General features: G+C 45.7%; 1 protein-coding gene across 1 annotated transcript in view; it reads left to right on the top strand.

Moving 5' to 3' along the window:
* Positions 1–12,298, top strand: part of LOC137540713 (opioid growth factor receptor-like protein 1) — a 44,495-nt gene that overhangs the window by 518 nt on the left and 31,679 nt on the right. The window contains exons 2-4 of the mRNA XM_068261837.1: positions 5,522–5,624; positions 8,814–8,870; positions 12,093–12,146. Of these exons, the coding sequence (XP_068117938.1) occupies positions 5,523–5,624; positions 8,814–8,870; positions 12,093–12,146 (213 nt within the window). The 5' untranslated portion in view covers position 5,522. The remainder of the gene's footprint in view (positions 1–5,521; positions 5,625–8,813; positions 8,871–12,092; positions 12,147–12,298) is intronic.

Raw genomic sequence — 12,298 nt, 5'->3', positions numbered from 1 at the left:
CCTTTTTTTTTGCAGAATCCACGGAGGACGTCCTGCCCGTCCTCCGCTCCGTTCCGCCATCAATGCAGGTCTTATCGTTCCCCTACGGCTCGGCCCGACCCCACCGAACGGGTCGCATGGATGCCACCTCTAATATGGCCGCCGCCTTGCTCCGCGGCTGCGCAGTACGCTTTGTCGCTAGCGCGACTGCGCAGCCTATTGCCCGCCTCCTGCCGCAGACTAGGTCCCGGCATGCTCCCCAAGCGTACGTCGGGCGGGCGCACACAGGCTGCGCAGTCGCGCTAGCAACAAAGCATACTGCGCAGCCGCGGAGCAAGGCGGCGGCCATATTAGAGGTGGCATCCGTGCGACCCGTTCGGTGGGGTCGGGCCGAGCCGTAGGGGAACGATAAGACCTGCATTGATGGCGGAACGGAGCGGAGGACAGGCAGGACGTCCTCCGTGGATTCTGCAAAAAAAAAGGTATAGTGTGATTTTATTAATTTTGGCCTCGGAAGTCCTTTAAATAGCTAATACTGTGGTTGAGGAAGGGCCCTGATGTGTAGACCCCTCTGGTTCAAGGGCCCTGATGATGAGGATGCAACCTCTCTGTCCCTATTGCTACACCACTGGACTAGTAGTAGAGTAGCTATTGTAATAGAGTAGTCACAATAGTAGAAGTTTGGTAGTAGTAAGTAACAGCATTAGAACAGTAGTAGGGGTAGTAGCACTACATTTGTAGTAGTTGGTGTAGCAGCAGGACTAATAGTACTAGATAGGTACAAGTTGTTTGAAGCAGTAGTAGTATAAGAGTAATAGTTGTAGTATTAGAGTAATAGTTTTTGTTTTAGCAGTAGTGATAGTAAACGAGTGACAGTTATACCTTATGGCATAGCTCCCAACTGTCCCTTTTTCGGATGGACAGTCCCTTTTTAGGAGCCCTGTCCCTCTGTCCCTCTTTCACCCTCGTTTGTCCCTCTTTCAGGACTTTGTCCCTCTTTCTATGTAAATATATATATATTTCTATACTAAAAATGTGTTTGATTGACTAAAAACTTTATTCCCAACCTTTAAATTGATATATTACTAATTTTAAAATGTTACTATGAAGGAAAATGAACCAGAATAGAAAGGACCAATGTGGTTTGAATTATAAAACAACATATGTTTCTTATGCAATCTTTATGGTATGGAACGCGTGATTAGAGGCGTAGTGAGGGCGTGGCCAGGGGTGTGGCATGGGGTGTGGCTTAAGTGTCCCTGTTTCTCATATCAAAAAGTTGGGAGGTATGCTTATGGGTAATTTCAAAAGTTAAAAATCGAGAAAAATTTCTGAACACAAATTCATGAACATATCTGAGACATATATGAGAAGGATTGGATTGTGGAATGGATTTCATGACACTGAATTTGACATAATTGACTATTTCTTGGCCTTCAGCCTGCTGGACTCCTTGTATACTTGAGCTCACTGGCTTTAGCCTACTGACTATCTGACACCTAACTGCTAAATAGTCACCAGTGCAACAATCATCAACATGCCATCTACATATTTAATTGTTATGGCAAGCGGCAAACCTCAGTTGACCTTCCCACTGAGGTGAGGGATCTGCAAGAGCGTAGAGTCTTAAGTGCCCACGGGTGTTCACCAGAGCGCCCCGCAAGGGACAATGGACTTTCACCTGCCTATTGTTCACCAGGTTACACTCAAGGAGGAACTCTAACAGTGAGTCAGAGAACAGAAGACACTGCGGTGTAGAGGTCAATGTGTCAAATCCTGGAGCAGTAAACAGAAGCGTAGTAGAGGTCACAGGCCGAGGTCGGGGCAGGCAGAAAACAAGCAGAGTCGAGGTCACAAGCCAAGGTTGGGGCAGGCTGATTACAAGGAGAGTCGAGGTCACAAGCCAAGGGTCACAACGGGAAATTAACAGAGAGCAGGGATTCACCATGAATAGGCTCATCCAGAACTGTCAGAAACAACAGCACTGTGACTGTGGGCAGGAGTTCTTATATAGGAAAATCTGGCGCCAAAGCGTGGCGCATGCGTACAAACACACGCTAACCCTCTGCGCATGCGTACATCGTAACGCCCAGGGCTTGCAAGCGTAACTTTATCCGCTTGCGCCAAAGACTTTGCGTATGCATGCGTACTACATAGATGACCTGGAAGCAGCTGCCAAAGAGCAATAAAACCCAGAGAATTGCCGCGCGCCTGCGTAAGGAAACGCGCATGGCGGTGTCAGCTGGGACCAGGATGGTGAGTATGACATTAATATTTCCCTGCTTACAGTGTTTTACTGTAGCTAACATCTAGAACTATGCCTGAAGAAGGGGACTAGATCCCAGAAAACTTGCATAGCTAAACTTTACAACAAATAAAGACTACTGACCTCAGGTAATAAATCAGTGAATAACCGATCAGCCAGTGCTCAGCATCCAACAGGTACACCACTGCTGTCAGTCCAGTAATCGTGTAACAAAGACGGTCACGGCACTCTGCAGGCTGTATGCAGCAACAAGCTGTATTGGAGCAAATGAACACACTACATGTTTCGGGCGGAGCCCTTCTTCAGTTGTGCCACCTACAGGGAACCTGTGAATGGCACACCTGAAGAAGGGCTCTGCCAGAAACATGTAGTGTGTTCATTTGCTCCAATACAGATTGTTGCTGCATACAGCCTGCAGAGTGTTGTGTCCTTCTTTGTTATATCATACAGTGGGTTGCAAAAGTATTCGGCCCCCTTGAAGTTTTCCACATTTTGTCACATTACTGCCACAAACATGCATCAATTTTATTGGAATTCCACGTGAAAGACCAATACAAAGTGGTGTACATGTGAGAAGTGGATCGAAAATCATACATCATTCCAAACATTTTTTACAAATAAATAACTGCAAAATGGGGTGTGCGTATTTATTCGGTCCCCTGAGTCAATACTTTGTAGAACCACCTTTTGCTGCAATTACAGCTGCCAGTCTTTTAGGGTATGTCTCTACCAGCTTTGCACATCTAGAGACTGAAATCCTTGCCCATTCTTATTTACAAAACAGCTCCAGCTCAGTCAGATTAGATGGACAGCGTTTGTGAACAGCAGTTTTCAGATCTTGCCACAGATTCTTGATTGGATTTAGATCTGGACTTTGACTGGGCCATTCTAACACATAGATATGTTTTGTTTTAAACCATTCCATTGTTGCCCTGGCTTTATGTTTAGGGTCATTGTCCTGCTGGAAGGTGAACCTCCGCCCCAGTCTCAAGCCTTTTGTAGTCTCCAAGAGGTTTTCTTCCAAGTTTGCCCTGTATTTGGCTCCATCCATCTTTCCATCAACTCTGACCAGCTTCCCCTGTCCCTGCTGAAGAGATGCACCCCCCCGAGCATGATGCTGCCACCACCATATTTGACAGTGGGGATGGTGTGTTCAGAGTGATGTGCAGTGTTAGTTTTCTGCCACACATAGCGTTTTGCATTTTGGCCAAAAAGTTCCATTTTGGTCTCATCTGACCAGAGCACCTTCTTCCACATGGTTGCAGTGTCCCCCACATGGCTTGTGGCGAACTGCAAACGGGACTTCTTATGCTTTCTGTTAACAATGCCTTTCTTCTTGCCACTCTTCCATAAAGGCCAACTTTGTACAGTGCATGACTAATAGTTGTCTTATGGACAGAGTCTCCCACCTGAGTTGTAGATCTCTGCAGCTCGTCCAGAGTCACCATGAGCCTCTTGACTGCATTTCTGATCAGCGCTCTCCTTGTTCGGCCTGTGAGTTTAGGTGGACGGCCTTGTCTTGGTAGGTTTACAGTTGTGCCATACTCCTTCCATTTCTAAATGATCGCTTGAACAGTGCTCCGTGGGATGTTCAAGGCTTTGGAAATCTTTTTGTAGCCTAAGCCTGCTTTAAATTTCTCAATAACTTGATCCCTGACCTGTCTTGGACCTGTCTTGTGTGTTCTTTGGACTTCACGGTGTTGTTGCTCCCAATATTCTCTTAGACAACCTCCGAGGCCCTCACAGAGCAGCTGTATTTGTACTGACATTAGATTACACACAGATGCACTCTATTTAGTCATTAGCACTCATCAGGCAACGTCTATAGGCAACTGACTGCACTCAGATCAAAGGGGGCCGAATAATTATGCACATACCACATTGCAGTTATTTATTTGTAAAAAATGTTTGGAATCATGTATGATTTTCGTTCCACTTCTCATGTGTACACCACTTTGTGTTGGTCTTTCATGTGGAATTCCAATAAAATTGATTCATGTTTGTGGCAGTAATATGACAAAATGTGGAAAACGTCAAGGGGGCCGAATACTTTTGCAACCCACTGTAGCTAAACTTTATCAGTTCAACATTAAAAGGCACTGTATTAATTTTACAAAAGTATTTTTTTGTTCTACCCATATAATTTTATTGCAACAAGATAAAAACAAGGAACACCAAGAGCCCCAATAGTGTAATATGTACTGGTAAATGGTAACTAGATAGAGTAAATATTAATACTCACAAACCAGGGTTACCATTAGGCAACCACTGTAAAGGCAGGTGGGGAGATTTTCCTGACCCCACTCAGGAATAAGAAGTCGCTCTCTGTAGATGAGAAAAAGGGGGCTCAACCCTCCACCCAGGGTAGACTCAATATTATGCAGGAGAACAGAGGCGCCAAAAGGATAAAAGGAAGCTAAATGAGCTTAAAAAAAAAATTCTTGGTAAATAGAGCAGGTAGTGGTGGACTTACCTCTTCCAAGTAGACACACAACGACTGTAGTAAAGACAGTCAATATATTTTATTTATGAACTCCAAATATGCAACGCGTTTTGCAGGTTTGATCCCGCTTCATCAGGCAATAACAACGGAGCAATAGCATATGTGGTCAGTAGAAGAGCGTGCCTGGCTATTGACTGTCTTTACTACAGTCGTTGTGTGTCTACTTGGAGGAGGTAAGTCCACCACTACCTCCTCCTATTTACCAAGAATTTGGTTTTTAAGCTCATTTAGCTTCCTTTTATCTTTTTGGCGCCTCTGTTCTCCTGCATCATATAATTTTATTGGCTTACATGGGACAGAAATTATTTTGCCTGTATTGCCTCAATATCTTTAAAGTAAAGCTGTAAAGGAAAAAATACCCGAACAAAATTAAACAAAGATAAACCTAGTCACCACTGCGCGCAGGCGCACTGGGGCTTTCCACTCAGGCTCCGGGGGAAACTAGCCGAGTCAGGGCTGTGCGCGGGTGCAAGGTGGTGGTGCCTGCGCAGTAGATCTGACCCGATCGGGTTTGGCAATGTCCATTGGACTCCATTGGAACTTTCAGGGGGTCCCAGCGCTGTATCCCCTCTGCTGAGGAGGAAGTGGGAAGCCTCTTTAGGATCCCCTTCCGAGGTAAGTACCCCATAAGGGCACTTTTTTTTCCCTTCAGGTACACTTTTATAATAACAATTATCTAGAGTCCTTGTTTATCTTTGTTCTGTTATGAATCAGTTTAGTTTAATTCGTTTGTTTTGTCTTACACCATCTGATTGTTTTTGAATAATTTGCAGCATGCCATACTACAGAGACAGTGGCCCAGCCTGGGATTCTGAATATGACTCTACCTGGGAGGAGGAAGAGGATGGACCCCCAAAGAAAAGAAAAGCATATGCGGTAAAACTTATATGCAGAAAATACAGTACTGGAGTATAATAGCAATAGTAATTCCTATTCGGGGTCTAGGAGATGGTTCAGACATGTTTAAACAGATGTGTTGGGTGCAGTTTCTCATACAGTGGTGCCATTGTTCTCCCCGATGTCACCATTAGCTGCAAACAGATTCCACTATTAGTATCAAAGGTTTTTATTGAATTTTAAGAATTAGAAAAACAGTAGCAGGTAACATTTCCCCTTGCAAGGGCTAAAGCAGATTTGTAAAAGTCAGCAGCATAACCTAACCTAGGTTTGAGCTTCATCCCAATCAGTAGTGGATTTCCCCTTTCCCATGAGAATTCTTTACCTTTTCTCTAATAAATAATCAGGGATGTCTGTCTGGCTACAGTAAAACCCTCATTATACAGAACTCAAGTCTCAAGCAACCAGAAAAAAAAATCCTTGCCTTGCAGGATTCATAAACCCATACCTCCCGACTCTCTGAGATAAGAAGGAGGGACACCTTAAGACACGCCCCTGCCACACCTCTAGACACTCCCCTGCCACACTCATAGTCATGCATACCACAAAGAATCCATACGCAATAGATATTTTATAATTCAAACCACACCGGCCCTTTCTATCATCATTAGGTGATGTAATCGGTTTGGTGGCAAACAAATCTAAAGCTCACCATACACTATGAGACATTTTTCATAGATCTGACAGTTCGATAAAAAACAAAACAAAGGAAAGTCTGTACCAACCAGAATAAAAATTGATAAAGGTCGGTAAAGGCAGTTCTTTTGTTGATTAAATATGTACTGGAGTGCAGGGGTGATCAGTCAATGGCTGCATACAAAGCAGGATCATCCCCCAGGCAACCTAGGCAGGTGCATGGGGCCCAGTGGGTGTCAAAGGGGCCTAGCTGCCACCTTCTCTGACCTTGCTCCACTTCAGCTTACCAAAAGGACTACAAGGGGGCCTCAAATCTACTGCCTTGCCCAGGGCCTCATCACATCTTAAAGGAGAACTGCAGCCTAAACAAACATACTGTCATTAAGTTACATTAGTTATGTTAATTGAAATAAATAGGTAATATAATCATTACCCACCCTGTTTTAAAAGAACAGGCAAACGTTTGTGATTTCATGGGGGCAGCCATCTTTTTCATGGGACAGCCATCTTTTTGGTTGAAAGGAGGTTACAGGGATCATGAGACACATTTCCAGCTGTCCTGTGTTCTGATCACCCCTTCCAGCTGCGCACGCTAGGCTTCAAATTTCAAATTCAAAATTTAAAGAAAACCTGTACTGAGAAAAACGGCCCCTGGGGGGTACTCACCTCGAGGCTTCCCCCGTCCTCCTGCATCCCACAGGGGTCCCGCTGTGCCCCTCCGAACGTCGGTGATGTAAATATTTACCTTCCCGGCTCCAGCGCAGGCGCAGTAGCGGCACTGCGCTCCGAAGTAGGCGGAAATACCCGATCTCAGTCGGGTCCATTCTACTGCGCAGGCGCAAGTCTCAGGCGCCTGCGCAGTAAAACGGACCAAACTGAGATCGGGTATTTCTGTCTACTTCTGAGCCGAAAGCGGAAACAGCGCCCCCGCTGGAGCCTGGAAAGGTAAATATTGAACAGGCTGACGGATTTGTCGGGTCGGCTTTGAAGGGCTGCAGCGAGACCCCCGTGGGACAGAGGAGGACGGGGAAGCTTCATTAGGATCCTGAGGCTTCCCCCTCCCGAGGTGAGTTCACACCAGGGGAAGTTTTCCTAGTTAGTGTCTCTTTTAAAAAAAACTAATTTGTGCCAAAACAGCAGAAGGAGAAAAACAACATCAGAAATCCCATCATGCTTTGCACAGCATCAGGGGAAAAATTTCTGGGCAGTATTCTTCTGTACAGCTAAAAATGAGGCTTGGGTAAGGAAAACAAAGTTCTGATGCTGTGAAACTGTTAAAGAAACACCAAGCCTTTTCAGTGCTGCTGAGTAGATTTTTAGCCTGGACTCTGGAGGTTCACTTTAATCCATGTCTGACTGCATAGCTTTCTTCCACACAGTTTGCAATCTGATTTCTGCTGAACTCTGACCAATATCTTGAGGTGGAAGCCCAGAATCAAACAGATGTTAATGATTTATCTGATTGTAGGCCTAGTGATGTTTGCTATACTTCAGCGCAGGCATAGAAACCATATAAATATTATAGATATATCTGCAGAAGAGTTCCTGGAAATGTGACACTCCCTGCTGCAGAAAATGAAAGTGAACTTTGGAGAGATGATTTCCCATAAACTCTGGCTCACAAGTCACAAGATGGAAAGCAAACCTGGAGGATGTGACTACGCAAATAGCAAAATGTTTTGTTGGTGTATTTAATAAATTCCATTTAACACTTTGCTTACTATATATTGAAATGTTCACCGTTTTAAAGCTTGTTTTTCCCTTTTTATTGAGTTAAAGAGGCCCTGTAGTAACATATAGCAGAATGCATTAAATTATTCAGGATACCCACTTTTACATTATCCTGGTTTCAACATCAGAAACACTTCCTATATCTATATATTGCTGTATATTGGTATGTAGCCCCCGCCCTGCCACTGAGGCTTAGCCTAGGCTGATTAGCTCTGTGGAATTCTCTCAATGATGTTCCAGGTTGTTGGGTTAGGTGAATACTTTTGCTGACTTGCCATATTCTAAACTTGTGGCCTGTGGACAGTTGTTGGTTCTTCAATACAGTGGCTATGAAAGCTTTATGCCTTTCGTCTTTCAGTGTTTATTACTGCGTTAGGATAGGGCAGGTTTGACTGAATTGGTTTGTCTATAGGTTTGTCTTTAGGCAGTTTCCCATCACACTGTAGCTTTACCTGAGATCTCATCTGAGCGTGTTTAGGTGATTCCTCTGTAAAGAGGGCTAAGCCTGAGGTGCGTTCCACTGTCCTGACCCACCCAGGAACACCAATGTAGGTGGAGTTGTAGAGTCAATGCAGCATTCTAGGGGTGGAGCTACATTGAGGACACTCCCCCGAGGCAGTTCATTCTCTGCCTCAGAAGATGGTAGACAGGTCACATGACTGTTTTGGGCCACAAAAACTATTCTTAGGCTGTACGATTTTTGTGAAGAGGTATATATACTTTTATAAACACTTTAATCTATTTCTGAAAAAATACACACATGATTTATTGACTTTGTGCCTCTCTCTCTCTCCATTGTAGTATAATTCACAGAAAAGAGCGGCAATGGACCTGCAAAATTACAGGCATGACTACCAGGTAAGCCCCTCTTGATTCCTCAATAACAGAAGATAGCACTACCTAAATCAAAGCAGGCAAATAATTTAAGTTATGAAATCTTAAGATCTCAAAACTGTTAAAGCCAGGGCTGGTCCTTCCAAGATAATTTCCCTAGGGCCCTGGATCCTGTAGGGGCCCCCCAGGTGGACTTCCATGGCCCCACACACTCCCGAGTCCCGACTTCATCCTCGGAGAGGCGCCTCTCTTCTGTGACCCGGCACATGTTATTACGTAATAACATAACAGTAACTGACTATTGTTATACTACAGTGGTGTCAGAGTTTGCTGTTCCTACTTTACATTGCAAAACAGGATAAAAGGCATGCCCGTTTTTAGGGCCATGCGGCCCGTGCTGCCGCCCTGGGTGCTGTTGGGAGGGGGGCGCTGTAATGGAGGGGGGAGCCGGAGCCACGGGGAGGGGGGCAGCCCGACCTCTCCCTTCCTCTCCCCGGGCCGCCCTCCGTGCTCCCCCCTCAGATCAGACGCAGAGTAATTAATTAGCGCAGCAGGAAGCGTACATAACTACTCACCTCCCTGCGTTCCACTCGCCACTCACTCATTGCTGATCTCCTCTCCTCTTCCTGTTTAGCCGGAAGCAGCGTGTGTATCAGCGTCTATGCCGAGAGGGGAAGATCAGCGGCGAGTGAGCGGCCAGTGGAGCGCAGGGAGGTGAGTAGTTATGTACGCTTCCTGCTGCGCTAATTAATTACTCTGTGTCTGATCTGAGGGGGGAGCACGGAGGGCGGCCCGAGGAGAGGGATGGAGAGGTCGGGCTGCCCTCCCCGCGGCTCCGGCTCCCCCCTCCATTATGGGGGGAAGCTGCCTATCTAACCTATATTGGGGGACACCTACCTAATCTCACCTATACTTGGGGACAGCTACCTATCTCACCTATACTGGGGGGCAGCTACCTATCTCACCTATACTGGGGGCACCTACCTAATCTAACCTATATTGGGGGGCACCTACCTAATCTAACCTATATTGGGGGACACCTACCTAATCTAACCTATACTGGGGGGCAGCTACCTAATATAACCTATACTGGGGGGCAGCTACCTAATCTAACCTATACTGGGGGGAAGTTACCTATCTCACCTATAATGGGGGGCAGCTACCTATCTAACCTATACTGGGGGGCAGCTACGTAATCTAACCAATACTGGGGGGCACCTACCTAATCTAACCTATATTGGGGGACACCTACCTAATCTAACCTATACTCGGGGGCAGCTACCTATCTCACGTATACTGGGGGGCAGCAACCTAATCTAACCTATACTGGGGGCCACCTACCTAATGTAACCTACACTGGGGGGCACCTACCTAATCTAACCTTTAGTGGGGGGCACCTACCTAATCTAAACTATACTGGGGGCACCTACCTATCTAACCTATACTGGGGGACACCTACCTATCTAACCTATACTGGGGGCACCTACCTACCTAGCCTATACAGGTGGAAACTATACTGGTTACCTATATTGCAGGCACCTATCTAACCTATACTGGTGGGCACCTACCTATCAAACCTATACTGGGGCACTTACTTATCTAACCTGTATTGGGGGCACCTACCTACCTAGCTAGCCTATACAGGTGGCAACTATACTGGCTACTTATATTGCAGGCACCTACCCAACTAACCTATACTGGGGGCACCTACCTATCTAACCTATGCTGGGGGCAACTATTCTGGCTACCTATATTAGAGGCACCCACCTAGCTAACCTGTACTGGGGCACCTATCTATCTAACTTATACCGGGGGCGCCTGCCTATCTAACCTATACTGGGGGCAACTATACTGGCTACCTATACTGGAGGCACCTACCTGGCTAACCTATACCGGGTGCAACTATACTGGCTCACCTATACCTGGCTACCTATACTGGGGGACCTGGGGGGGGGGGGGGGCGCAATTTTTACACCCTCGCCCTGGGTGCATTTTAGCCTAGAAACTGCAGAGGTGAGTATATCGAGAATGGTGGGTGGTCCCTTGTGAGTCAGAGCTCAGAAACTCCACTCAGAGATTATTGTTGTGACTGATTGTATGCATCAGCCTGAAAACACCACCCCATTCTCAGCCTGAAGAAGATGCAGGGGCGGGGCCGGTTCTAGACTTTTTGCTGCCTTAGACAAACTTGTGAGGATGCACCTGCGCCCCTGAATTGGAATGATCGCACAGCACCTGACGATTTGCACAGTACATTATAGCTGCGGTGGGCTCCCAAGACGACACACTCAGCATAGGTAGGTAGCCAGGTGTAGGTGCCCCCAGTATTGGTAGCTAGGTACAGCTGCCCCCAGTATTGGTTAGCCAAGTACAGTTTCCCCCAGTATAGTTTGGCCAGGCATTCTCTTCACTTCCTGTTTCTGCCTGATGCTGACCCCAGACTTCTGCCGCCTGAGGAAGTCGCCTCACTTGGCATTATGGGCGGTCCGGGCCTGTGCAGGGGGCTATATATTTTGGCTGCACTCTCAGTGCAGGAGAACTCTGATCATGTCACCAAATCAATAATTAATCACAATAGATGGATAGCTGCTTTATTACAACTGAGGTGTTTGTTTCAGCCCTACAGATCGCAAGGATCATTTACTATCATTATTGCAGATCTTGTTTATAGTCCAAATAAAGGCCAAAAGGAGAAGCAGACAGCTGGGTTAGTGATGACTAGTTCAGCACTGACTTGCACATCTTACCATACATAACTGCTATTTTGCATAGTGCAGTGGTGTTCAGCCTCCTCTCCTCCCTGGGCTCATGTTCATCATGTAGGAGCTTCTCCTTCCAGCTGATCAGAATGCTCCATATATTAAGACTAGGCGGTATGAAAACATTATGCTTTCAATGTTAGGTCACGCCATATTCTGATTCCTGCTGTTTGCCTTTTTTTTTTTTTTGCATGATCGCTGCCATCTTGTTGGTGATGTCACCACCTTGCCCAGAACAGGAAGAATTTGCAGAACTCTTAGCCAGCTGTGCTCTGCAGTCACCACACTGCTGAATGACACGCTTAGTTCTTCATCAGTTCTTTGTGTGTTAAGGAAGGCTTAAATCAGTCCTGATACATTCTGAGTAAACCAGGAGTGACCATATAAACTAAACAGCTATTTACTTCCATACAGAACCTAGGCTATCGTAAAGTTGGAGTAGGGTGTGTTTAGTCTGCAGCCTTAATGTCATTATTTGTCATTTTAGAATAATTACGCTTCCTATGAAGGAGACACATATTGTGATTACCAGAAACAAGAGGTAAGTTTTAATGCTTATTCTGTCTCCCCTCCCCGGTCCTTATTTTTTTTAAAAAAAAAAGAATCTTATTTTCAAATTTTAATCACAATTAGTATGGAAAGAAAAAGAAAAGCATGCATACATCAATATTAAGTTAAGAGAACAGTCATATT

Source organism: Hyperolius riggenbachi, chromosome 12, assembly GCF_040937935.1.
Source record: "Hyperolius riggenbachi isolate aHypRig1 chromosome 12, aHypRig1.pri, whole genome shotgun sequence".
Taxonomy (NCBI): domain Eukaryota; kingdom Metazoa; phylum Chordata; class Amphibia; order Anura; family Hyperoliidae; genus Hyperolius; species Hyperolius riggenbachi.
This window is presented reverse-complemented; position numbering and strand designations above follow the sequence as displayed.